This window comes from Thunnus maccoyii, chromosome 11 (assembly GCF_910596095.1).
Source record: "Thunnus maccoyii chromosome 11, fThuMac1.1, whole genome shotgun sequence".
Classification (NCBI taxonomy): domain Eukaryota; kingdom Metazoa; phylum Chordata; class Actinopteri; order Scombriformes; family Scombridae; genus Thunnus; species Thunnus maccoyii.
In genome coordinates, this window is record NC_056543.1 from 15,139,032 (window position 1) to 15,166,509 (window position 27,478).

General features: G+C 40.1%; 1 protein-coding gene across 1 annotated transcript; it reads right to left on the minus strand.

The window, feature by feature from the left end:
- Nucleotides 1-2,545: 2,545 nt before the first annotated feature.
- bard1 (BRCA1 associated RING domain 1) lies at nt 2,546-26,527 on the minus strand. Its single transcript, XM_042425712.1, has 11 exons — nt 26,306-26,527; nt 24,513-24,569; nt 23,418-23,566; nt 21,786-22,864; nt 21,045-21,125; nt 18,659-18,831; nt 11,947-12,073; nt 11,705-11,837; nt 9,180-9,272; nt 4,642-4,739; nt 2,546-3,049 (listed from the first exon to the last, which is right to left on the minus strand). Exons 1-11 carry the CDS (start codon nt 26,401-26,403, stop codon nt 2,702-2,704), a joined length of 2,436 nt encoding a protein of 811 aa, XP_042281646.1. The 5' UTR covers nt 26,404-26,527; the 3' UTR covers nt 2,546-2,701.
- Between the last annotated feature and the right edge of the window lie 951 nt (nt 26,528-27,478).

Here is a 27,478-nt window from a genome sequence, read left to right on the forward strand (position 1 = left end):
ATGTCTGTCTGTGAATGTCTATTCAAATGACCCCATCTGTTCTCCCACCATTCAAACCACAGGTTTGTACGGTTTGAATGGTATAACATCTTGTAAAGGTATACCATGCGATCTTTCCATGAGACACCGATTTACTGTAGCTGGAAACAACAAAAGATTGTTTTATTCCCCCTTATGTTATTTTAATTCACAGAACTGTTATATAAAGTGTGCCTGAAAACCAACACAGACTAGTGTGTGGAATAGGAAGAGAGAAACACTGTTATTATACAATCAATTGTATTAGTTTTTGGGGCACCAAGGGTTGGTTCATGTGGGACTCAAATGTGGGATAGTATCATTTCTATAACAAATCTGAAATTTAAGTTTAAAATAGGTTGAGAGCATATTTGATTGTATATGAATACATGCTCGCACAGGTTCACCCAAAGCTGTGCAAGAAATACATCCAAATTTCAAAAGGTTTAACACCCTTGGTGCTCCCCGTGTTGTTCATATGTAAATACCTTCAAACGTATAATGTGTATTCTGACATCTGAGGTGGAGTAAAAAAAAAAAAAAAAAAGACTCAAGAAGTAAAATAATGTGTATTATTCATTGAGACACAAAACTATTTTGTTAAATAGACTTGAAAAGAAGTGTTACTTGGCAACAGTGAGTGTGGATTTCTTTTTCATGTTTATCTTTTTTGTCCATGTTTCTGGACCCCAGATCTTCTAAGATGGCATGAAAACACACCATAGACACAGCATTTCTCTGCGCCTGAATAGATGGCAGTGGGTAGCATGTGAGGTAAAATTCAATTTAAAAGAGGATGCTGCAGGACAAATCTCCATGAATTCAGCCACATTTTCTATAACAATACATATGAAATATGCCCAGAGTTTCCACCTTTCTATAAGGAGAACATTGCAGAATAAATAAAAGTATAGTATTTGCCAGGATCATGAGCTGTGTGAGAGGGAAAAATAAGAAGATACCAGTGCTTAATGGTTTTGTAATGCTCAGTGAGTTCAAGGGCATTACTCACAGGTTCATTCCTCCATTCTATTTCATTACAAGTCAGTCTGGGCTTCTATCTTGTCCACACTGCTAATTGCCTTCTCCCACCTCTCGCCGTGGACAAGAAAAGGGAAGCAATTTTATGCAGCACATAGCAATCAATAGCAATTAGGTGCATCCCTGACTAATCCTACTGAAAATGGCATCTTGGGAGATGGCCAGCAGAAGACCTCTTAAAGCTCATGGACCTGCAGCCCTACACTGTTGGAAGGAAATGTACACACACCCACACACACACTCCTTGTGGACACAAAAGAAAAGTTTAGCTTTTTCTTCAAAGCAAGTGCCAGCCCTGTGACGGAACAATTAATTGCTTTTTTTTCCTACTCTACACTTCATATTGAATCTCCATCGATCTGTTCGGGGACCCGCTCGCTCCATTTGTTTCAAGCGGGCCTCCTCAATTAGATAATTAGATAATTGTCTTTTCCTGGTAAACCACTGCAGATTATGGAAAGCAACTCCTCTCAAAAAACTGTTCATTAGACATTGCAGCAGACAACAAATGACACCAACTACAACCAAAAACAAACCTCCAAATGAACTAGAAACTGTGCAAAGGTTAAAATTGTATGAAATTGGTGCAGTGTCAGCAGTGATGAGTTCATTGTTTTGGTGAAAAGGGAGCAATTTACCAGTCAATCTACTCGTGGTCATGAGGTTTGGTAATTACCAAAAGAATGAGACCATTAATACAAGTGGCTAAAATGAGATTCCTTCACAGGGCAACTGGGCTCATCATTAGAGACAGGGTAACAAGCAGCATCACTGCTCCTTCACATTGAAAGGAGCTAGGTGAGGTGGTTTGGGGCATCTGATTATAATGTCTCCTTACACTCACCCAGTGGAAGATTTTCAGACACGAATACCTGAAACAAGACCGCAGTGGAGACCTGAAATATGTTGGATGGATTATATACAGTATCCCTTCAGCCCTGGAAACGCTTGAAGATTCCCCACGAAGAGCTGGATAATGCGGTTGGGGAAAAGGACTTCTGGGATACCTAACTTAGCCTGCCGCCACCGCAACACGGACTGGGAAACCAGGAAAGCGTGAAGGGAAAGAATCTCCACCGTGGCTCAATGGCATGAAGTTATCAGATTGATCAAGCCCTGTTAAGCACCTCCATGTTGCACAATATTACATTTGATCCCTTGTCACAGGTTGCATATGTCTTTACGTTGGGACCAGTTCCACCAAAGAAAGATTTCTCAGATTGTTTAATTTGAATAGTTGTTAGATGCCGCACTATCCAACTTCTTACAATCACAATTTAGATTTAGCTAAGTCCCCCTAATTTGTGCAGCATGAGTTTGATTTTTCTTCTTTCCTGTCCCATTAAACATGTTAATGTTTTATGGCCCTTGAAGGGCTTCTGATCCTTTGGTATGAAACTACTGGTTTATTCTGTTTATGTTGGAGACATTATCACACCATTAGCACCAAAAATGAAGAACAGAAAAAACACAAACTGCTTTTTAGTTAGTTTGAGCTACATTATTTTATTATTGTTTGTGATTTGTATAAACAGTCTCACATCAACTTAATCACCACATTAAAAAAAAAACAACAAACAAATTATGCTCAAGGATAAGTGATACCTCAGTGCAGAATTATTAGTGAATATGTAAAAATGGTTTAGACCAATGTTTGAGGGTCTGGCACAGGGAGGAGGCAGAAGGCTGCAATGCAGTCTATGAGCCAGGTGGAGGGAGCTGACCACACCTTGCCACGCCTAACCACTGCCGGCTTGTGAGGGCCCTGGGGGTCAAAGATGATGTACTGGGTGCAGAGGGCCTGGTCGGAGCCTGGCAGGGCGTGGTAGGCAGCAGCACTCAGGGTTTGAGTCACATCGCTGTCTGGCTTGGGCTGCCGGCTCAGGAGTTTACCTCCTCCCTCCCGGAGCAGCTTGGTGAGCTCATCTTTGGTAGGCATCTTAAAGGAGCCCAGGAGGAAGAAGAAACAGCCGTCGAAGAGCGGTGGGAGCTACAAAAGATAAATGATTGGAAATTCAAGCATTAGTAAGAGTTTTGATGATTTACTCAACCTTGGTCTAAACTAATGCTTCTTTCTGTATCAAAAACCTGGCTCAGAAGAAAAAGGACCTGTTATCTATTATCTTCTTCCAGTAAAACATGTTAGTCACTCAGTGCCAACAGCAGGCAAATAATTTCAGTCCTTATGAGAGCAGTGGTAGAAGGATTGAAGTCCTTTTGTTTATGATGAAGATAAACATTTCTTTGCCACTAAATAGGCTCCTATATAATACATGTCTCAGTGTGTGGATACTTTCTTTGTATTTACTTCTTTGCTGCTGAGCCAGAAAACATTTTATCAGCCCGCTTCTCCAGACAAACTCTCAGCCACTTACCACTGGTGTGTTTAATGCAGCAGTGAATTAGGCCACTGGAGACTGTTCAATTCACAGCATCAGTGAACTCAAGTGTTTTGGTGTGTAAATTGGCTCTCTCAAGAGTTTTGAGCAAGACGGTTCTTTGACTACACTTTGGTTGGATTTAATTTTGTGTCCTTAATATAGGATTATGATTGATGATATTGTTGTGTTTCTAGAATAGACATTTCAGTCTGCACTAGAGGAAACATAACAGGAGACGCCAGCGATGAGGACATCGCCAATGTACTAAAGAACTTGTGTTCATTATCATGTCTGCCTGCCTGGGGTCATCACAACAACAAACTCAGTATTAGTCTGCTTCACAGGACTCTGGGAGTGCAACTATCCTTCGGGGAATGAATAGGTAATCACTCACAAAACACTGTGCATACATTAAATGCTTATCTGAAGTATTCTCTACCTTTGAACATTTTTCATATTTTATTGCTTTCTTACATTGAATTGCTGTGGATGTGATTACAGTTTTTAACCAATAACCAGAAAATTATGCTTTCATTTCAAAATGAAAACAAATCTCTCAAATATTTCTTAGTATAAATGAAAAGAAAAACAATTCACAGGACATTAATGATGTTTTAAAGCCATACCTATGTAGCTTTGGCTCTGTTTAGTCATTGTCTTTCTGGAAAATAAATCCTATACCAAGTCACTGTTCTCTTGCAGGCTGCAGCAAGTTTTCCTCCAGGATTTTGCAGTATTACTCTTAATCCATTTTATTCTCTACCTTTACAGACATTCCTGGACCTGCTGTTAAGATGCATCCCAGCAACAATGCCCTGCTAACACCAGGCTTCATGGTGTTTCTGCTGATGTATGGTGTTTAGTTTCCACCAAACATCACCTTAGATATTGTCAAAAAGTGCTCCCTCCCTATTTGGTACTTATCTGTCTGCAGCCTTCTGTCTTGTGTTTTGTATTTAGTATTTTGTTTCTGTTCGTTGGTGTCAAAAGGAGATATTACATCCACAGTGATTTTGTGCTGCAAAATATACAACATGAAAAAGTGAAGGAAGATGAACACTTTTAATGGTATTTGATGTTGCTGATCGATAACCGTGCGTCACAGCCTGGGGGAAAAAACAAATTTTTTTTCCAAGGACTGATGGTCTAGACAATCTATACCCATCTTTTTCATATGTTTGTTCGTCTGCTTCTCATTTACCAAGCTACATCTGTTGATGCGGCTACGCTGGGGGCCTTCTCCTGCTTCGTGTTCAGTTTCGGGCATCCACTTGCCTGCCTGCAGACATGCCTCCACCCCTAGCATCAAAGAGAGAGAGAAAAAAAATTAAAGCTACAGCCAATTATGTTGACATGAAAGAGTGTGACAAGGCAATTGCAAATGGAGGATGACAAAGCTCGTGCCCATTTTATTACGAGTTGGAAGATTCCAAGTATTGGCAAAACTTCAGCTGTTGACAGAGAAAGATGCCCACGGCATGATGGAGTTAATGATACAACCCTCATTTTAAGTAAAGCATCTCAAGCTTAAGCAGAATTCAAGCATCATCTCTTTCTCTCCGTCTCTCAGGGTTTTACAGAGTGAAATTAGAACTGTGACAGCCAGCATCACGGCATTTTTTGGAGAAGAAAAGAACCTTTTATTCTAAAACAAAAAGAGAAGCTTTTCTAAAGACAGAAAAGTTTCTTTAAAAAGTATAGGCAGATATGGAGAAGGGGAAAAAATTCACATATTTTAATGACCCCTCACTGTCACAGATGAAATATGCTTCTGAACATGACACAGATCACAGTGCTGCTGTTCTCAGTAAGTGTTCCATTACGGGGTGTCATGTTGGGCCTGTAGTATTTTCACTCAAAATCTATAAAGCTAGATTTTGAGTGAAAATACTACAACTTTTCAAAAAGGCATCAAGGATGTCAAAGAGCCCTCTGCATAACCCTTGGCCTGAATATAAATATTTTGACTATGAAAGTGCAGAGACTGCTCACAACAGTTTCCAACCATAGACTCAATGTGTAGTATATCGACATTTTGCCACACTCACACAAGCTGTGACTCATTTCACCTTCAGTTGCCACTTAGTGTTCCACACAGTAACTTCCAGCTGCATGATATGGTGACATGAACAGATTAGGGTAAATGTGTGTGTGTGCGCCCTGTCATAATACAGCACCCTGACATGAAACAGCAAATTACATACATACATATACATGCAGAACAGAACATGGGGTGAACTGTAATTACATTTCTTCATCCACCTTTATTATAGCTTTCATTTAGCAGGACCCTGCCAGAGACTTAGGCAGAGGAGAGGGGAGATGCTAGGGTTAATCGCTCCGGATGATGGCACCTAGTGCTGTGGAGTCATTAGCATTTTGGCTAACTACTTTGACAAAGACTGAATGCAGAGAACATCTCAAACCCCTTCCTTCCTAAGTCGGTAAATGAAGAATCGGATGAACCCATTTCTTTGAATAACCATGAGACCAGCTGGAACTGTGATCTCTTTATGAGTACAATAACTAGATAATAGGGATTGACTGATATGAAATTCTTTTTTTAAGTTACATTGTTGGGTATTTTTTGTCTTTAATTAATCGAGAGCTGTAAGTGGATAATCAGACAGGAAACAAGGGGCGAGAGAGAGAGGGGTATGACATGCAACAAAGGTCTCAAGTCGGAGTCAGACCAGGGACATTGCAATAATGTGGCATGCACTGTAACCATTCAGCTCCCAGTGCGCTTTTGATATGAAATTTTTATGGCCAATACTGACACTGCAAGTACAATAGCTTATTCTTAATCAACAGTCAGTATCCAACCATTGTCATGCTACACAATAAAACAAGTATTCAGTAGTGCACAGGTGGTATGGCAGCAAAACACCAGCCCACTATGGGGAGTTGTGGGTGGTGTCCATGGAAAACGTCTTGTTGGCAGTCGAAAAGAAGCAACTGAAACTTATGTATTTGAGGAACACATGGGTGTACACACACCCCCTCCAGGCAGCAGAGACAAGAACTACAGTGCAGGGAAATTATTCATCACAAATTGGGAGGAAAAGGGGAAACATTTTTGGGAAATACGCCTTTTTGCTTTCCTTCCAAGAGTGGCATGAGAAGATCAATTTACACATCATGTCTGTGCATTAAGTTTGGACCTATAGTCAGGATGTGGTTAAGCTTAGCTAGCTTAACATGAAGACTGAAAGCAGGTGGAAACAGTCTGACTGGCTGTCTACCCACACATCCAAAGCCGTCTTAATTACACAATGTGTTGTTAAACCCATAATAGAACAGAACTGTAAAAATCTCAGTGTGTGCAGTAATTCTGTGCAGCATCTTTGCTATAGTGCAGGTTGCCAGATACAGTTGGCAAGCACATGTTCTGATTTCCATGATGATACCACACCTGGGGACCTCACTGTGACAACAACACTCCAGGAAGTCTCTGCACTCAGCTATTGCTTGCCAAGAAACAGTTATTATTACATAGCTCCCCCTTAAACCACAAAAGGTCCTTTTTGACCAACTAATGACACACAATATGTTCATTTTGGAGCTTTAGATGTCTTGGTTTGCTTTCTCTCCTGCCTCCAGTCTTTATTTTAAGATAGGCTAATCTAAATCCAAAAATGTTGAACTATTTCTTTAAGTGATAGGCGTGTAAGGGACAAAAGGATTTAAACCATTTTATGATGTCCAATGAAACCTTAAGGCTTTCAGCTGGAATGAAGCCCCATCGGGCAGTATGAACTGACTCAGGTTGATTTTCAAATATAAAACTGAGGCTGCTTTCCTGAAGATACTGTACTGCAATGAAATGGAAAAGGTAAGCCAGGGCTTGGCCTAGCTGAGAGCGATGGCATACAAAAACATGTGACAGTGAGAGCTCAGCTACCTGTGTGTGTGAACACACACATACGCAAGGACAGAGACAGATAGGATGCCACAGCGATTGTCATGAGGGGGACATGCTGTGTCAACTGCTCAGCCTGTGTGGACAAACGGGAAGAGGAGGGGCTGAATATGGGGTCCAAACACACAAACTCTTATATAGTGACACAAACACACACCTAAACACACACACACATTCAAACTTGAAGTAGCTTACTGGCAGAGACAGAGAGAAGTGTGCATGCCATTTTACTCTACACACACACACTCACAGTGAAGAGATGCTACTGACGGATACACCACTCAAGGGCACACCAAGGTGCCAGAAAACTGTTTGACAGCAGGTCTCTTTTTAGCAGACTTCCTCTGAATATGTGCTTGTTGACTTGTTTTAAGGATACCAGGGAGACTGGCTGAGAATGCCTAATTTTTTGCAAAGTGTTCATCTTGGCATAAATCAAACAGGAAAAGAGACTTAGCCATCTTTTCATTGCTAGAGATATTGAAGCCTTGAGGCACATTGATTCCCAGATTCTCCCCTGCTGTTACCCACCCGCTCTATTTGGCTGTCAGACGTGTAAAGCCGGTGCGTGTATACACAGCAGCGAGCACAAACAATTTACCTGAAAATTGCTTGTTGCAGAATGTTATTTTAATGTTTCCCAGGACATTCCACGTGTTATAGAAAATAAAAAGTATTGGATTTAGAAGTTCCTCTCCTGACCACAGAGAGCCTGATTTCTCCTGAAAGGTTGCAGCAGAAAGGAAGCACAACATCGAAAGGGCATGTCTCCAACGACTTTGGTACTTCACTTTAAGACAAACTGCACATTAGCTAATACAAGTCTACGCTAGTTCTTTCTGAAACAGAGATGGCTGGTAAAAATGTTCTTTGAAATCCAAATAAGATTACTTGTGCAGCACAATCCCTCTGTTCTGCACTCTAGTCCAATAGTTAGATTTTTCATACTTGTCCGATACTACACCAAGAGTCAGAGGCACCCATCAATAACTTAATATACAAATTTGATAATTACTTTCATTTGCTAATGCAGGATAAAGTAGCTCTGTACCATGTTTTGAAAATGGTCAATAAAGAAGTTACTGAGCCTAGATGGCTGGGATCACAAAGCTAGTTAGCAACAGTTGTTAATTACAAACCAAACACATACAACATCAACAAATCAACACTGGAATATTGAATGGGAGATAAGATGAGATAAGAAATAGTTGATATCCATGGGGATATTTGGTTATTATCACGGTGGCAGAAAGAAATATTCAACAGAGTAAAAAATATACAATATAATCACACAGCTAGAAGAGAAGAGAAGCAATAGAAATAGCATAATAATTTACCGAAACTAAGGTTAAGGCTATAAATAACTAAGAGTCTACACTGAACACACTACATTAATCTATAATACTATCTATACGCTATAATACAAACATTGAACTACACTTGGAGTTACACTACATAAACTATATGGATTTTCCTTTCTTTCTGGAAAACTAAAGCTCATATTTGCAGCCACTAGTCCAGCGCCTTGTTCATACACACTTCACTTGTGTTATGTTTGGCATGAGGATCAGTACAGTATATAATGAAAAAAAATCTACTATTTGGGTGAACTCTTCCATTAAAGTTTTAAACACAAAACAAGACCCAGCTTAGGCTACAAATGCATTTAACATTCAGAATATGTTGGATAAAATCTGCCTCAGTGTCACTGCAGTAGTGCTGCTGCAAGGTTCCAACAGAAAAATAGATTAACGTGACATTCAAAAATAGCATCTACAGAGCACTACTCTAGCTGGTGGCTCACACCCTTTACTTACAGCTGTATTTCACAACCCAGCAACCAGCAAGGAGACCCAGAAGGGCAGAGTAGGTGGTCGGCATAGGTCCTTCTGGCACCACGACATGGCTTACTGGAAGACAGAGATACAAAAAAAAACAAAACTTGAAAATGTATAAATGAGTTGCACTACACCACGTACACAAATAGCTAGGGATGGGAGTTGATATGATTTTATTGATACCAATGCCATTATGGGTCTGATTCTTTATCGATTCCCTTATTGATTCCTGATCAATTTTTTGTGTGGAAAAAAAAAAAAAAAGAAACATCACTGGAAGATAAGATGAATGGTCTGCAGCCAAAAGTTAACTGCATTAATTAATTAATTAATTCATTAATCTGAAAGCATCTTACAGTGTCCTGCCCGTATGAGAATAACAAACTGAGGGGGAGGCGGAGTGCTGAGCTGTGTTGTTATTAACATCATGTCTCCAGTAATGAAGAGCAGCCTCTCTGCTGCACTGTTAGCTCCAGGGAAGGCCATCGCTGTACAACACGCTGAGTGGGCACAGGGTTTTTGAGGTGAAACGGACAGACAGTTGGTTTAAGTTGTTTAATGCTGCAGTGTGTGTTGGTCAGCCGGTCTTGTTTGTTACTGCTGATCGCTGCTCCGCTCCGCTAACTTTAGTCTCTGGGTGACGGCGTAGAAAGTTCACGATATATTTCACGTTTGTCTCGCAAAGGTAATTGTTTAGTCATTAAATCAAAACATGTTTGCAATCGCTGCCTTTTTCAAGATGAATTACAAGATAGCTGAAAGTAACTTTAGCGTGTTTGCGCCGTAGGCAATCCGGAGGCTGCACTTCCCTTGCAGCTGAGTTCTACCGTTTTCGTTCTATCAACATCACATGCTCGGGCATCAATGAGAGGAATTGATAAGCTCAGAGGCATATGATTCAGATTGATTGGATAATTTGGAACCGGTTCTCAACTGGAACCGGTTCTCGATTCCCATCCCTATAAACAGCTGCCATCTTCTTAGTGTGTCTGACTGCTTCCAGATTGAATGGCAGACTGTCCAGCTACTCAGTGCGTGTATGTATGTTACTGGTGCAAATTTAGATAGATGGACAGCTAAAGTCTAACCTGACGCACCAGATAGTTTGTTACCTTCTGAGAAGTCATCCTTGGAAACTGGTTGGAAAAGGGCAGGCACTTTCAAAAAATACTTGGCAGGTGATTGGATGAACCATCTTTCTATCACCATCTATCACTGCTTTACCTTGCTAGGCAGCTGAATTCATAAAATCACAAGATCGTGTGGGAACCCTAACAGGATGCTGATTGGTCCAAACCACCAGTGGTTCACACACACAAGTGCATAACTTGAAGCCTGACAAGATGGACTCTCATGTGATCTCGCGAATCCAGCTGCCTCGCAAAGTAAGCTAAATTCAGGGGGTCACCAAAGTTATTACAATTCATCCTGAGGGACATGAAGGTCTGCATGAAATTTCATTGAGTGAAATCACCTCTAAATGTAGTTCATTTTTCACTTTATTAATAATTTGCTGATGGCTCTTACTTTGCTTGGGTGAAGAGGTTAACTCACTGCAAACCTGTCAAACAGTTCATGGCAACACAACAAAAGGCCAAGCAACCGCTTATTTCATAAAATGCAGCACTAAAAGGACACATAATTATAGGTTAATTAAAATTTAAATACAAGCTTATTGCCTCTTCATTCAACAAGTCAATGTGGTTGACAAGGGCAAAATGAACATAATTATATTTCCAGGGCAAAGTCTTCTTACACTGTGCACTGACCGTGAATTCCCATGGATTTGTAGCCTTAAGTTCAAAATGTAAACCATTCTCTGAAAGCACCGACTCTCACCCCTCCAGTCAGAGGAGGCAGAGTTGTGAGAAACACTTTTTCATTAGTGCTTATTCATCACCCCGACAGTACCTCCAAACGTTTTATGAGGAATGATTTCAATTACTTTTGCTCTCTGGTGTTCTGCAGGCCATTACTATGCAACAGTGAAGGAGCTGCTGTATCACAGTGATGTATACAGCTCTAAAAGCACTTGTTAGTTACTGTTGAACCTTCACGAGTGATAATGCTAAATCACCTACTCTTGGTTTTTACAATACAAAAGGGTCTGTGTAAGGCACTGAAGCCTATAAAGCTCGGCTCAGAATGAAAAGGGACACTCAGGCAACAATCCCATCTCTAAGGTGGTGGAAGTACTGTACAGTATATCATTTTCATTACAAGCATCAGGACCAGGCTAGGGCACCTAATATATCTCTCAAACGAACAAGGCCTCAAAATGATTGGCCATCACAGTGTCTGGCAGTGAACAAGCTTACCGGCCATGATCCCAATGTACCAGCAATTGGCTGATAGCTGTTGTTAATCTGCAGTGTTGCTAAAAGCCCATGTGTCACAAATAACATTAAAGATCATATGTGGCTAGGCTTCAAAGGGGTTTCATCTGGTACATTATGGAAGTTAAAGCCTGTGAGGAGGTTGCCGCTTCACCACACAAACAGTACCTGAGCCAGAAAAGGTGTCAGCCATCCTCCCTCCCAGTAGTTGCCCCAGTTTGGTCAGTTGATGCTGTTCTGTCTGTGACAGCTTGCTGCTCAGAAACACCATACTTTCATCCCTCCTCAGACAGTCACTCACCTGAGAAAGGACATCAAAACACAGTTAAGCATCATCTAGGCTTATATTGCAAAAATAATCGCTTCTCTAGAGTTAAGAATTTTAAGGGGAAAAAAAGATGCAGACGTACCACAGAGAGACTGGCTGAGGGGCTAAAAGATGTATTAACATTTTGGGTTCCTTCTGAGGCCTCCTGGAAAATCTCCAGCATCTCCAGACTCACTGCGTAATCTGCAGGCCGCTTACCATGCAGATTACTGTGAAGAAGAAAATTCAAAACATAATGTGCCTCGGTATCTCACAAAGCACAAACACTTGTGTACTTTTGCATTTGCTGTAATGGAGACAATCTGCAGACTGCAGAGACCGTCAGATATGTTAAAACTGATTAATGAACTAAATAATTACTTGTGTTTTTTTTCCAAATTTCCTGGCACAAACACTGAAACTCGTGAGTTTTGATAAATCATGCTCAAAATGATTTCAATTTTGCTTGAATACACAAGAGATCTGTAAGCTAACAAAGTATTTGAACTGAGGCAAAATATGCAAGACACTTCTAAAATGTCACTTTACCCTACTCTAATAATATTATATTTTTATTCTGCAATAATCCTTATTTTTAGAGCACTTTTCAAAAAAAGTTTCAAATAAGGCCAAAAATTTACAATAATAAGAAAAGAAAAAAAAGTGAAATAAAAGAAAAAGACAACTGGATGCTCTCTGATAAAGAAGAAGGGATTTAAAAGATCATACTGACTCGGCCACCCTTATTTCTTCAGGCAAGTTGTTCAGAGTCTTGACTGCAAAGGCTCTGTCTGTTTTAAAGTGGACGTATGCACATTTTCAGGTCTTATATTCTGGGGCTCTAACAGAATATCTTTGCATGATTTACAGTTAAAATAACTCCTTATTTATTTTATACTGGCACTTTACGGAACGAATGGCTGTTTGTGGGTATGCGCAAACAATCTGATGTCATCACAAGGAGGAAGAGATAACTTATCAAGCGGAGCTTTTGACTTTCAGGGGGCATTTTTTTTTTTACATACGTTCACCTCAAATTTTGGATCGTTGACCGTGTTTAACATCTGACATCCTAACAGTACAAAAATAAGAGAAAATCACAAAAAGCATGACTTGTCACCTTTAAGGAAAGAACAAAAGGTCTCTTTGCAGAAACTACTTAAAATACTTTGCAGAAAAACCATGCCTTTGAACACATCATAAAGTGCCTATATACACTTCTGACTAGCGAGACACACTTGAGCTCTTCCCTTTTTCAAATTGTCTCTCCTTGTTTCACAGATACCGGCTTCTTATGAGGGATTCTCCAGCATTTGGCTAGATGACAGGACTTAAAACCTTCTAATCCTAAATCTATGTAGCTAGTTAACCATAGACATTTCTGTAACCAACCTGCTGTTCTGACTGACTGCCTATCAGACAAAGCTTTCACAGACACTAATGCAGCATTGATGTTACTAAGCGATAAGTCCAAAACAAAGTCTTCTCCAAAACGATAAACACTCTGTCATATCGTTTCATCACAATCCAGACCTTTTTTTTTTTAAGTCACTGGCCAAGCATAGCACTAAAAATCAATATTTGCAAGTCCAAAGCTCTGAGAAAAAAACAATTTGAGGATGTCACACCCTGCTTGTTCTGTGAAACTGTGCACCCATGTGTGTCATTCATTTGGTGGAGCATAATTGTTTGATATGAGGGTGAGCTGAAATCTGTCCTCTGTTCTTCTTCATTCATGTGTCCGTATCCAACACACTAGACTCACTGCATGCAGAATGTAATTACCAAAGGGCTGTATGACATTAGCTCATCAATTACATACATTTATGTTATGAGAAGACCTTATAATGCAATGCCACAGATGGCCGCTAGATGCTGGCTCTAGGAATACTAAGTCTTTTTTTTCCCCCCAAAAGGTCATTATGGTCTCAATTGCTAAATTTAGGCCCTCTTAATTAGTGTGCTGGTGATCATTTTGGAAATTATCTCTAAACTGCTGCTCTCCCAGCTCAGGGACTGAGTCAGTCTATTGTTGCAATATTTCAGTAGGTTTGATGCTACTTAATTACAATACCTGCCCTGTTCAAACCAGCTCTAAAGCAAACCAATGGGTGATGTCACACCTCACTACATCCATCTTTATATACAGTCTATGGTTACAACAAGGACATTGAGGAAAAAGCTTTCAAGTACATCTTTAAGTTGAAGTTTGAGCTGCATGAAGCAAGACTGGGGTCACCTTGAGGAAAGAGGGAGAGGAGAAAAGAATGAAGAAAATGCACAAGAGGAGGATGAGGAGGAGGAGGAGGAGGAGGAGGAGAGACCAAGAGAAGAACCAAGCCCAGCAGGTTGTCTCTAAAAGATTAGGCGTCAGCAAAGATAACACCTGGGGGACAATTAATAGGTCCACTGGTCCATAAAATATTTCATTTGGATTCATACCCCCAGCCACATATACACACACAAATACAAACAAACATAAAATGTCCTTGACACTTATATATATGCGCGCACGCAAGCCGGTTTATGCAGCTGCACGTGAGAGAAATATCTGAAGAAAAATAATAAAGCGTGGAAAATTGAGCAGGAGGTAAAGTCACAGTCACTCTCCCGCAAACCCCTGCTTAAGTACACAAGTGGGAGGAAAGGCAGTGGTGGTTTAAGTGGATACTCACTGTAACCACGATTCTTATTCTGACCGGGGAGAGGAGATTGAAATATTAATTTCAAGCTGAATATGAATACAAAGCGAGCGATGCATGCTTCCATCAGTTCACATCTAACACCATTCATAGTCTTTGTAGATGCCGTCTCTTCTTCGCCGAACAAACAACATAACAACACTATCGCTGATAATCATAGCCTTTTATTCTGTCTGTTGATACATACTTTCACGAACCACTACAGGACCTGTCTGTGTCAGTCTACATGCATTTTTTTTTTTTACTTAATGTATATGTATTTATCTATGACTACAGCCACATTTCTGTTTCAAATTTGTTCTCATATGTCTAACGATAGGAACATGTGGCAAGACTGACTGGCGGGTGGTAGGCGAGGCCTGAATGCATATTTAATCAAAAGGTTCATTAATCACATTTCCTTCTTATACAATCCACTCTGAATTTATCCTGATATTTGGATCAGCTGGGTATTCCAGTTTATAGTGATGATGCGGTATATGACTCACCGCGTGCCTCCGTTTAACTATGTAGAAGCACTGTGTATTGTAATTCTTAGTCATATGCCCTTCTCTGACACCAAACTGTGTAAATCACAAACAATGAAGAGAAGGGCATGTAGCACTTTGCTTGATGGACCTGAAAACTGCTTTATTCAAACCAATAACAATGTGTCAAACCTTGTTATTTGAGTGGTGGAAAAAAATCTGAATAGTACAGGGGGATAAGAAAAAAAATCATCTGAATTGTGCACTTTCTCTAACAAGAGGCTGAAACTTTCCACACTGACTGAATACATGCAGTATATTTCAAAGATGGGAAGAAATGAGAAAATGACATCTATTCATTGGAAGGTGAAAATATCCTATCTTATAGACAACAGCCATGCTAATCCAATTAAACAATATGTCTCATGTGATGTCTTGATCCAAATGTTTTTTTCTGTGTGTATTTTAAAGCTGAATATGAATTCTGTATTCGGTATTGTATGTAATATCAGAGGTGAATTCGCTGATTGATGACATTTGGAGACTGTCGTTGCTTGTTTGTTGTTTGTCTCTGTATGTAGTATAATTATACCGACCCAGTGTATCGGATTGGTGTTCGGCATGTTAATTAACGTCTGTAAGGACTCGGGCTTATAGTCATTAGGACTGAGTAAACAGCCAATTTAGTCATGCTGGATGTCTTGTTTCCCATATTTCATAAACGCAAATCAATTTTCATATCGCACTGTTATGGACTTAGTGGCCTATTGTGTGCTTAAGAGAATTATTGGCAGTAAAGTACACTAAATTTGTAATAAATATATAAAATATACCACCGTGTTTTAAGTTTGTAAACATAACTACCACATTGTCTCATTTTAGCTGTCCGAATGTGCTGCACTGGTAGATATTTATGCTTACAGGACTGAGACTCATGGCCGTGAGCCCTGCGTGCATGCTGTGTAGCTTCTCAGAAAATGCATAAACCTGTCATTTTTCAGATAACAGGGAACAGTCGACTACGTAAAATATAGTAGTATTTAGTGGAAAGAGTAATGATATATCACTGCAGTCCCGTAACATTGTCAGACTCACAATGGAAAAAACCCCAAAAGGATCAAAATACAGCAGAACCAGAGATGTCGTCTTTTTTACCCTCACTTTTTAACCTCGCTTCTCCACACCGCTCCAGAGTTTTTTTTCAAACCTGTAGTCTTCAGTCCCGAGTTGACGTCGACTCCTGTGCAGTTTACTCTGGAGCCTCAACAGGCTTTATACAACTTTTTTTCACATATGCAGTAGTACTCTCCAAGACCTGTAAACAGCCTTTGATGTGTAGTGTAGCGGTGGAGTTCTGCTTGCAGTTTGCCTGTTTTAAGACTTCCTTCAGTGTTTTTAATACCTTGCCAGCAAGTCAAATACTTGAGTGGGACGGCTGTAGGACTGGGCCCAAACAATGAAAAAATGTAGCCCAATCCTTTAAACCAAGCATACACACACACAGACATACACAGAGGCACAATGATGATCTGCAAAACCTGCATTTAGAAACCCAGAGCTGCATGCCAATCATTCCATTAGAGATTGCATTGGCAGATGTCTTGGTTTGATTCTTCGCTGAGTGTGTGCGTGTGTGTGTGAAGCAAGGGGGGTAGCTGGGGCAAGGATTGCATTCATCTTGCACCGTCACAACAGACTGCCTGAGTCGCCGCTTCTTTTTTGCTTTACAAGGTAAAGAAGAGAAAATGTAAGACCCGGTTATCAGGACCCATCAAAGCAATAAGACAAATAAAATGTAATGAAGAGGGGAGAGGACAGAGGATGATGGGTATAAAGTGATTGCAAAAGAGAGCGGTGAGTGTGCAACACAGCAACACATACTGACCCTGATCAACTACTCTATTGATCCTACTGATTAACCAGCATCCTTTCCCTCATCATGGACATTGTATTATGCATCTACCATGCCCCCGCAGGCCAGAAACGCTGATACAGCATCAACTGACTGACCAGCGACTAATCAGCACCAGTCAATTTCCTTAGTCCTCCTACCTACAGTACTAATGCACACCCTGTTCTTAACAATAAAGGGCTGAATTCCTGATAAAATGCCTGGAAAACTGGTATCAGACATTTTACTCAAGAAGTGGAAGATAAGCACTGGTCGAGACATCAGAAGCACCTCTCTGATGTAATGCTATGAAACACAACAAATAAGAACTTTCTTCAAATTGTAAGTTTCCGTTGAGATTTCTACTTCACTTGTCTGACTCAGGTGGAAGGTGTAATAGTGCGTCTACCTTTACATGTACAGAAGAGCAAAAATATTTTATTATATTATTATTATTAGGGCTGTAGTCAACCAAAGAAAATCTTGGACGTCTAAAATTGTACATAATCTTCAACTAATCGATTAGTCGCGCGCGCGGGGGGGGGGGGGGGGGGGGGGGCTCCTTAACGGAGCCACGCTACCAATAGTTTCCCAGGCAACGACAGAGGTTGACTCACGTACTGGAACAACGCTGCACAGAGACTCCCAAACACTGTCAATTTCAAATGAAAATCAAATATTAAAAATTTTCTTTTTGGCCCGGCAGTGGTTCTCATTGTGTCATTATGGAGAAACACAGATTCAGTAAACGTTCAATAAACGTTGAGTACAGTTAGACCCAGCGGTTGGGCGAGTTCAAAGTTGTGAAAACAACGGGGGTGTTTTGAATACACCCCCGTTGTTTTCACAGGTAATTTGTTAGTCTGTACCTCTCGCCACAGGAAATAATGGATTACTCCTGGAAAGCTATTGATGTAGCACTTTTCTCCTTATGAAAATAACACGGAGATTATTCGACCAATGAGAATTTAGTCGGACGAGAGCACATCAACCAACTAATCGACCAGTCGACCAGCAGACTACGGCCCTAATTATTATATCACAAAGCAATGCAATCCAATTCAACACCACAAACCACAAACATACTTTTCTGACAGTCTCAACAAACAAGCCAAAGGGTGGCTTTGTTGCATTGTATTTTGTTCTTCATACACAGCAGTAGCCTCATGATCTCTAACAAATACCAATTCTGATATCATACTAATAATAATTATAAACTGAAATTTGATTAAAAGACACAAAATAGTTATAAGTTGTAGGTTGAAATATGCAGTATTTAAAATATATTTGCTCCTTTAGACAGCAAACAGATGTGTTTTGATCTGCATCTTATACAGTGATGCACAAAACTGTAGTTTTTAAGTGTAGTGATTTTTTTGTCATTTTTTGAAATTAAGTTAACGCTTGATTAATTCACTTTATAATGTGGCAGGGATCAAAACACTTTTAAGTACGAGGTTAAAAGTTCTGTTTCTGTTTTGAAAACAGCGACTGAAAATTCTTGTATATAGGTCAGATCCTGGTCAGCACTTGATGGTTTTGTCTTTGAAAAGACCAGTGCCGAGCAATACACGCCATCTATGCAGTTAATCACTTGTCACGCATCTACCCTTTTTCCACAAAGCAATCCACGTTACATGTACAGGTCTGATCTTGTGATGGGTCACTACGTGATTGACTTGAAATGAAGCAACCCTTTTATAAAAGCAACACTTCAGCCTGCAATAAACTGAAAGTATGAAAAAAACAACTCACAGCACATTCTGTGAAGCTCCGAGCTGCAGCAGCATTTTGACAATGGCTGGGTGTCTGTTCCTCACAGCGTCATGAAGCGGAGAGTCATTCTCATAGCCAGGTGTATTCAATAAGGCTCCCCTTGAGACCAACACCTCCGAAACCGCCAGGTGACCCAGGTTACACGCCTCATGCTGAAAACAACAAGCAGCAACATTCACAATTTATCTTGCTCTTCTTTGATCTGTTTTTTAGCCTCAAAATACAGCTTTATCAACAGTGTGCAATCTAAACTATCCATTCTAAATCCCTATAACATATCACTTTAAAATGTATGTTTTTTTCCCAGTTGATTCTGTTTAAGGTGAGGTTCAACGAGTTCAAATGAATGTGAATCTACATTATGTATAGAGAGGTTTTAGATGAGATGTTCAGTTCCTCCTTGGGATATTTTAAATGTATAAGGTAGCTGGGTAACTTTAGAACCGTCAGTCAGATAGTACGGCTTAATCACACTTCATTAATTTGTAGAATATAATTCATACTGAGTACGATCCACTGAGGAGACCATTTAAATATCATCCTGACCTACTTTTCTAAAAATTAAAATGAATGAGGGATATAGCTTAACTGAATTGTTTTGTTTTTTTAGTTTGTTTGCATATTTGTAGCAAAGTTAAACTACAGTGTGAGAGCTTTTCATTCGGAAATGAGATTAAGACCAATTGGCAACAACCGCACTGTATTTAAATACAGCTGTGATCCCTTAAATCAATTGGGCAGCTGATTTTTTTTTCCCTCCCCGAGCATCCATTTGGCTCAGGTCATTTTTCAGCAGCACACATCATACTTTTTAGCTTACACCTGCAATGGATAACACAGTTACTTGCTAAAGCTTGTGGAGTTATTCCATCCCAACTACTGTGTAAAAACATTTACCTGCAACACAAACCAGCAAATATTAAGGGAACTATGCAACTGTATGTTATTGTTTTTATTTGTCTACTTGCCTCTCCCTGATTTCCAACTCATACGAAATAAGAGTGGGGTTTTGTAACAATCATTTCATGTAATCCTGTGAACTTTCCCCAGTTCTCACAGTTAGGAACCAAAATTTATGGATTTGTAAGTACTTCTTAAAATCTGGTTCTGATAAACACTGTGAGCATACTGTAGACTTAAAACATTTTTAAACCCTGTAACGCTGACTGGACAATAAACCAAAGCAGTTAAAATGTTGCTTAAGGAGTGGGACTGAAAAAACAACAAGAAGACATGCACTTTGGGAAGTCTAGATGATTGTAGCATGTCAAGTGTCAACTTTGACAGCTCTCAGCCTTTCCAGATAAAAACAAGTCAATCAAATATGAATATGTCACACCCTAAGCTTATTGGTAGCAATTTTAAAAATATATATATATATATTCTGCCATTTTTTATGCCTTTATTGGACAGTGACAGTTTAGAGGTGACAGGAAACAATGGGAGAAAGAGACAGGGAATGACATGCAACAAAAGGTCCGCTGCCGGAACTGAACTCCAGATGTTGCGGTTATGTGGCGCACATCTTAACCAGTAGGCTACCGGGGTGCGCCTATTTGTAGCAATTTGAAAGATCAGCGGCAAACTGTCAAAACTCAAATCGAAAACTCAAGTTCGAGTGCAGCATCTTGACAGAGAGTAGCAGGGTGGGGAAATTAACACCTGCCACCATCCAAATGCTGGTAAAATATGAAAGTGGCTGATAGATTTCAGGCTGAAAATAATGATTTACTATTGAGTGGCTGGTGAATTTAAACATTTATCTGTCAGTGGCCGGTAGTAAAAGTTAATTTCCCACCCTGCAAGTAGCCGTGTAGATGTGCTGCAATAAGATAGCAGCAAGCACTCTACTGCTTGCTCTCAAATAGAAAACCATGGCTCAGGCAGCACTGAGGGATTGTACAACTTGTCAGGTGCAGGCAACTTCGGGCTAAATTATTAAAAGAGCACGAGCCTACATATTTTCGGGGGAAGAAAGTAACAGCAAGAGTAATCCAGACAGGAAAACTAAGCTTCTATGCATATTCATAACAGCAAACAACACACAATGATTACGCATGCTGGTTTACCAGTGAAGACACTACAATAATTGGTAAATGGAGAGATGCAAATGTTGAGTAAATGTAAGAGACGCAAGTATGAAAACCTTCCTGTCGTCAGAGGTTTGGTAAACCAGAGTCAATAACCTGTGTTAGGGATGAGAAACACCACAAATACATTCCATCAAAAGGAAAAACAGCCCAACAGTGTAGAAAAAATAGTCATTTAACAATTGCTGTTTTATTTATAAAACATTTAGTCACCGAGAAATGTTCAACACAACAAATAAAGCTTTCAGATGTATCACTCGGTGTATTAGTCTTACCAGGGGTGTCCAGCCAGCGTTATCCTTCAGGTTGGGGTCAGCCCCCTGGTCCAGTAATTCCTTGACAGCCTCTACATCTCCCTGCAGAACCCAGAAAGGACAACAAACCTGAGGTCAGAATTGCAGACCTGTAAACACAACCGTTCAAACACAGTAGCTGATCCCAGTGTACCGAAGCCTTGCTGTTTATCAATCACACTCCACAGTAGGCCATTGATTACCTTGTCTAGGATCTAGAGGGGGATTACGGCTGTGTTTGCAAGGATTACTGTAAAATGCTTTATTCTCACCAGACCTGAACTTGTACTGTGTGATCATTTGAAGACTAATGTGTGTGCAACTGAAGGGGAGAGAACGCATAGGAAGAGAAGATATTCAAACCAGCATGCCATATGAAAGAAGGAATAATGAGGAACATTAAATGGCCAAGTTTGTATCCTCCAACCCAGAATTTAAAGCCAGCTGATATGTCTTTAGAATTTTAAAAAACATAGCAACAAATTGAGGGACAGTATAATTTCATTTTAATGAAGTTTGATTCAAGTAATCCATATTTGTTTATAATTTAAATAACCAATGTATTCAGGATGTAGAGCAAAAATACTGTCATCCATTTTAAGTCCTCATTTAAGGGAAGACATGCTGTCGGTCTACTGCAGAAATTGTTCAGAATTGCATTTGTAGAATACAACAGAAAACAGGATATGGTAAATAGGGTGAATTATTCAGAAACCTCTTGACCTTTATAGCAGCTAGATGCAGTGGGGTCTCTCCCTTGTGGTTCCTCTTCATAACTGCAGGGCTCCCTGTTGTGGGCCGGCCAACAGACGTGTGAGTAGAGGGAGATTTTCTACCTGCGACAGAGCGGGGGCTCTCTCCCATCTCTTCTCTGGGGTTTGTGGCTCTCTTTTCACACCTAGGGCTAGTCAAAGATGGAGGGTAAAGGACAGCTGGAGACATCTGACCCGACGATTTTCTCCTCTGGCCCGGGGAGGCCCTGGGCCTTTTTGGCGTAGTCTCCAAGGTGATGACCTTCTCCTCTGCTCTGGATCTTTTTGAAGAGTGATTCGGGGGAGATACTTTGTCCTGTTTTTCAGGATCAGCAGTCGTGATGGGGTCATTTGCAGACGGCGTGTCGTGCTGGATGACGCTGTTTGACGTGTTCTGACAGAGCTGGGCTTGGTTATTGAGTACAATGATGCTGCCTTCTGAGAGACTCTCCCTCATGGTGCTCCTGCCAGGGCTGAGGGGGAGTTCATTAGTACTCCCCTGTGACACTTCAGGCTGAGGCTCGTCAGATGTGACTGCAGGGCTTAGGAAGGAAACCCTTTTACTAGACCTCCTTGCCCCTTCAGCACAGGGCTGCTCCTTCTCCGTTAAGGCATCTACCCCCTCAGTAATCCCCCATTGCTGGTTTATGGTCTCCAGCATCTTCTTCTTCTGCTGCTTGGTCTGTTTTTGTGTGGTCCTCTTGGCCCCTTGTACTGACGCCTTCCTGTTGACAGCATTCTTCTTGGTTGACTTGTTCTTCCTGTTCTTGTTGTCGGTGTGGCATTTTTGAGCACAAGAGTCAGAGCTGGAGTCTTGGGAGGATGACATGAAATTGAAAACTGACAGGTCCTTGCATTGAGCGGTTATGGTACCTGGCTGTTCTGCGGTTGTTTCTCCAGGAGATCTGCTGTCCGGTACAGTGACCTCTGAAGGCTTCTCCACTGTGCAGCGTACCTTACGGCTGCGAGGGCTGAACCAGATCTTGAAATTCTTCTTGTGCTTAAGTACAGGGCTCTCAGTTTGTGTTCTAATCTCAGCTAGAGGGGAGTCTGTAATGAGGTGTGAAAAAACAAAACATTACACGTTTAACAAAACAAAAAGTTACCCTGCAGTGTATACTAAAATGTTTCTTTGTAAACTGCTGTCAAGAAGGTTCTTTGTGTTTGTAATAACCTTGCACTACCCGTTGAAATGAAAAACTTTAAAATATGCATTGCCAACCAACAATACTGACATCTGACAGATGTAGAGAGGTACCTATTCAACTTCCTTTACCCTATTTCTGTGTAAAATTATATTAAGAATATTTCTTCACATTTCAAGTACAGAGTATAGAAAGGTGCCGTGTAGTTCTTTGTCAAAGCTGAGATCTACCAACAAACACTACCATGGTTAACTGCATTGCATAATTACTGTCATTATCAGGATGCTGAATGGGCTTTAAAGATAATAAACTACAGGAACAGACCACTAATTGTGACATTCAGAGATTAGATTGGCGGATGTTAAATGTATTAGTCAACAATTGATAGAAGGGGGCTGATGAGCGCGGTGTGAAAGATAACGAACAAGACACACGGATTTGAGAGAATGACTTTCTACCTGGCTGTTCTATGGGATTCAGCAGGGACTCCAAAGCACAAAAGAGCTGTGTGATGCTGCTGAGCTGCCTGTTGATTTGAATGTCTTTCACCCATGCGGGGCTGTGACACACCACGCAGCCATCTCCTACCCGGGAGCCAGCACAGGACCTGAGCAATAAACATATCTTGGATTAGAAATACAGTTTATGGTTCAGTCAGAAGAAATACAATGACTGTATTGATTTACCTTTTCAGACCATTCAGTCATGAAGAGAAGGAATAAATTGAGGCTATACTTTATGTCTATAGGGACATTAACTGCCTTCATGTCAGACTTTCAACACTGTAAACCACGTACCGCCAAGAAACCATGTCATTGCCACGGATATGCAGTATTTAATCTGCTTAAGAAGTAAGCCCCGAAATCAAAGTAATGCATGCTAACTATAACATTTCTAAACTATACAAAAGGTGTGACATAATGTGCTGCAGCTAGTAGTTAGTGGGGTGCAGCGATATGTTGATTTATATTTTAATGCATTCGAAATTTGTCAACCACTATCATTTTTTTTCTATATCGTTTATACCAAAGCATCTATCCCTGGAAAAAAAAAAAAAAGAGAATGTACTGTACCAGTCAAAAGTTTGGACACACCTTCCAATTCACTTGAATGAGAAAGTGTGTCCAAACTTTTGACTGGTACTGTATTTAAATAGCTAACTAAATTGTTCCTTGATTTTTTGCTTGCCTAATATGTATGAAACACCTGTTCTGACATTATATCTCAAACAATAATTGATTATTATTACTGATTGGTTGATCCAAATAATATTAATGTTAATCCCATATACTAATTATTATGCAATTACTTGACTTTTATATGGAATAAAAATCCTACTGAATTTAACCGCTCCTCAAGTCTGACGGGGGGAAGCAAAAGAGCTTTCTCACTGTGGACATTGTGTTTTGCCATAGCAGGAAAACATTACAAAGACACCATTAAGATTATTAGTTGCACCTGTGTTTGACAAATAAAAACATTGTCAGCCATGAGACAGGTCTATTGTAAATGAGCATGTCAGCAAAAAAAACAAAAACATTTAGTTACATTACCTGCACAGCATATGCTCACACATTCCTAGACACACAGGTTCCCTCATTAAATTTGAGCTGGAAAAAGACAAACATTTAAAGTGAGTATAGTCAGTCAAAATTTGAAAGAAAACCTTGAGCAACCTCGGGCGCCCCGAGGACTGCGCTCTCAGTCCACGCTCCTGACCCACAGGTGGCGTGATTCAAAAGTGGCTACTGGTGGGTAAATTTTCTTTCTGGCATACGCTAAGGAAATAAATGGTATACTGTCAGTGGAACACAAGTGCCTTTCTGTTCCTAACTTGCATTTGCCATTTTCAATTGGTATACCATATGCCGATACATCAGAAGTGGATTTCAATCTCTGTGCTGCAAAGCAAGAGCTGAACCAAATTATAAAGTTTGCTGATAACAGAACAGTTGTTTTGTTGTAAGGTAAAGATAACTCCATTTGAGGCAAATTTGTGATTTTGAGTTATATAATAAAAAGAAAAAAACATTTAAATCTAGACTTCAGGAGGGCCTGCAGCGACCACTTCCCATTGTACATCAAGGGCACCACTGTGGAGACAAGTCCACACTGCAGAGAGGACCTCATCTAAAAATTTAACACCACCTCCCAAATCAAAATGCCCTGCAGACACGGAGAAGAGTGAACTTCTCCTTTTGATCATCACCACCCTACTATAAAGGGGTAGTATAGAGAGCATCCTAAGCAGCTGCAATGCATTATACTCTGCATCCGAATAGCCACCAGCACTGTGAAGGAGTCGCTCTTACATTTTTCACAGACTCATTCATTCCACTGCAGTCTGGCTGCACGTAGTGAGCATCCTAGCATCCATACTCTGCAACTGCTAATTCTTCTGGGAAGTCATGTTTCAAATACTCACCTGAACTAAATCAACCCACCCAGCATCCCCTAATCACACAAACACACACACACACACATACACAATAATTCACAGCAGCACCTTACAGGGCAGTATGCTCCGGACTGTACTCACAACACTGAACACATTTATGCCTTAACCTAGGATGTTTACATCCACAATCTGATTTAAATTGCATAGTTTCTGTGCTGCTACTTACCCAAACCATACTGTTTATACTATTTATCATTGATGTATTATTGTGTTGTGTCTTCTATAATGCTGCGTTGTCATTCACTTGTAGTCTGTGCTGTACTCCCGTGTTAATGTTGCACTGTGATTTTAGAAATTTCATCCCATTATGTTACAGCACGTTTATGGAAGGCTTGTCAATGAAACCCTGCTTAATTTGAGTTAATTTGAATACACGCAGAAACAAGCAGACAAAGAGCCAAAAAGTTGTTAATTCTAACTTGGAAATGTTCAAGAGGCCACATTAAAACGTGCAATTTTCACCAATCAATTCATTAACTTTGATTTCAAAGGTCCCAGTCCAAGTTTTAATCAATTGTTATCTGGTATTTTGTTTCCAGACGCTTTGCTTTTCCACAAAAATTAACTCATGACCTTTTTAGAGCTACTCTAAATAATAAGCTATTTTTCAAGTGAGCGAAACATGATTTAACAAGTTCAAGACATTGATTAAATAACGTTAGCCTGCAGTAATCAGTCATGTCCCACCAGTTTTAACAGGCGTTACTGAAATCAAGTGTTGTTGACAACTTTAACGTGAGTAAGGTAAGGTCATCACCTTCTACCGATTCAAAATAAACCCAGTTTAGCTTGACAAACGTATGGTTGCTAGCGGCTGTAAAGTTTATTGTATTGTTAGCGTTAACGTTATGCAACCAAAGAGCTGGCCAGTCTAACTCAGTAACTTACCATTTTGAGCAAAGTAGCAGTCGTCGAAAGTTTGCAACGGCCTCCTTAGTGTTCTTCCAATCCTTTGTCTGTACAAGGACATCGTTATCCATTCTCATAAGATTTATTGTTTGTTTCCTGGCTCTTTTATAACTTTTGTTTATGAACCAAGATTGCAAAACAAGCCGAACTTTCTAGTTGCTTGCCTCTCCCGCCAAAGATTTAAGGAAGTGACCTGTGATGGTTCCCATGAACATGGTGATGACGTGATTTCGACCCGCCCCTCATGCCGCCATACTCTGCCTCTGATTGGCTGTCTTCGTTGGTTGGGTTGGTTAGGTTTAGGTATGAGGGTTGCGATTGGTTAAAGCTAGGGTAAAAATATCAGGGTAAGCCAATCAGAGGCAGAGTAGGGCGGGTCGTGACTTCGCCGTCCTAGGGAAAAAAACGCCTACCCTAGCATGATGGTGGGAATTTAAATTTGATCTAAAACCAAAATAAAATGAAAAACAAACTCACAGTATAACAGCAGAAGATACGTACAGACACCTTTTGTTTATTTAGTATCTCCTCTGTTCTTAAGCTCAATTTCTTCTGCTTCTTTAGGCATTTTGAGATTTAGGAGTCAAGGACATTTATTGTGTGCACATTTATTTTATCCTCCTACAATTTAAAATATTCAATGAAATAAGGAACATTTACTTTAACAAGTTCAACTCTGTAATTTCAGATTTCAAAGAGTTTAATGACCACTCCAAATTAAAAATACTCCTGTGGCATGTTGATACATATTGCTGCCCAATATGTATCAAGATACCACAACCTTAGACACAGTGAATGACAAACACACACACACACAAAAATAATGTTCACATTACTGTTATTATTCTTGTGCTATTGTTCTTGAAACCTTCATGCCAATAAAACCCTCTGAATAGAATTGAATTTATATATTTATATACTGGTCCTGTCATCTGGGTGGCTTATGTGCAGAAGCAATACAAAAGACTTTTTGAAAGAGCAGGTTTATGTGTCTATGTCCACAAAAAAGGGAATGAATTGCCAAAGAAATTGAGGCAAACTGCTATGTCAAAATACAAAATAATAGCTACAAGATAAAAACAAGATCAACATGTATCAACCGCACACCACTCTTCCTCAAGGTCAAACAATCCTATGCTCAGAAAAATGAAT

Excerpts from the sequence above, each read along its gene's own strand:
- bard1 (XM_042425712.1), bottom strand. The coding sequence starts at position 26,403 with ATGAGAATGGATAACGATGTCCTTGTACAGACAAAGGATTGGAAGAAC. Across the intron at positions 18,832-21,044 it reads ACGCTGGCTGGACACCCCTG|CATGAGGCGTGTAACCTGGG; the intron begins GTAAGACTAATA and ends TGTTGTTTTCAG. Across the intron at positions 11,838-11,946 it reads CCTCAGCCAGTCTCTCTGTG|GTGAGTGACTGTCTGAGGAG; the intron begins GTACGTCTGCAT and ends GTCCTTTCTCAG.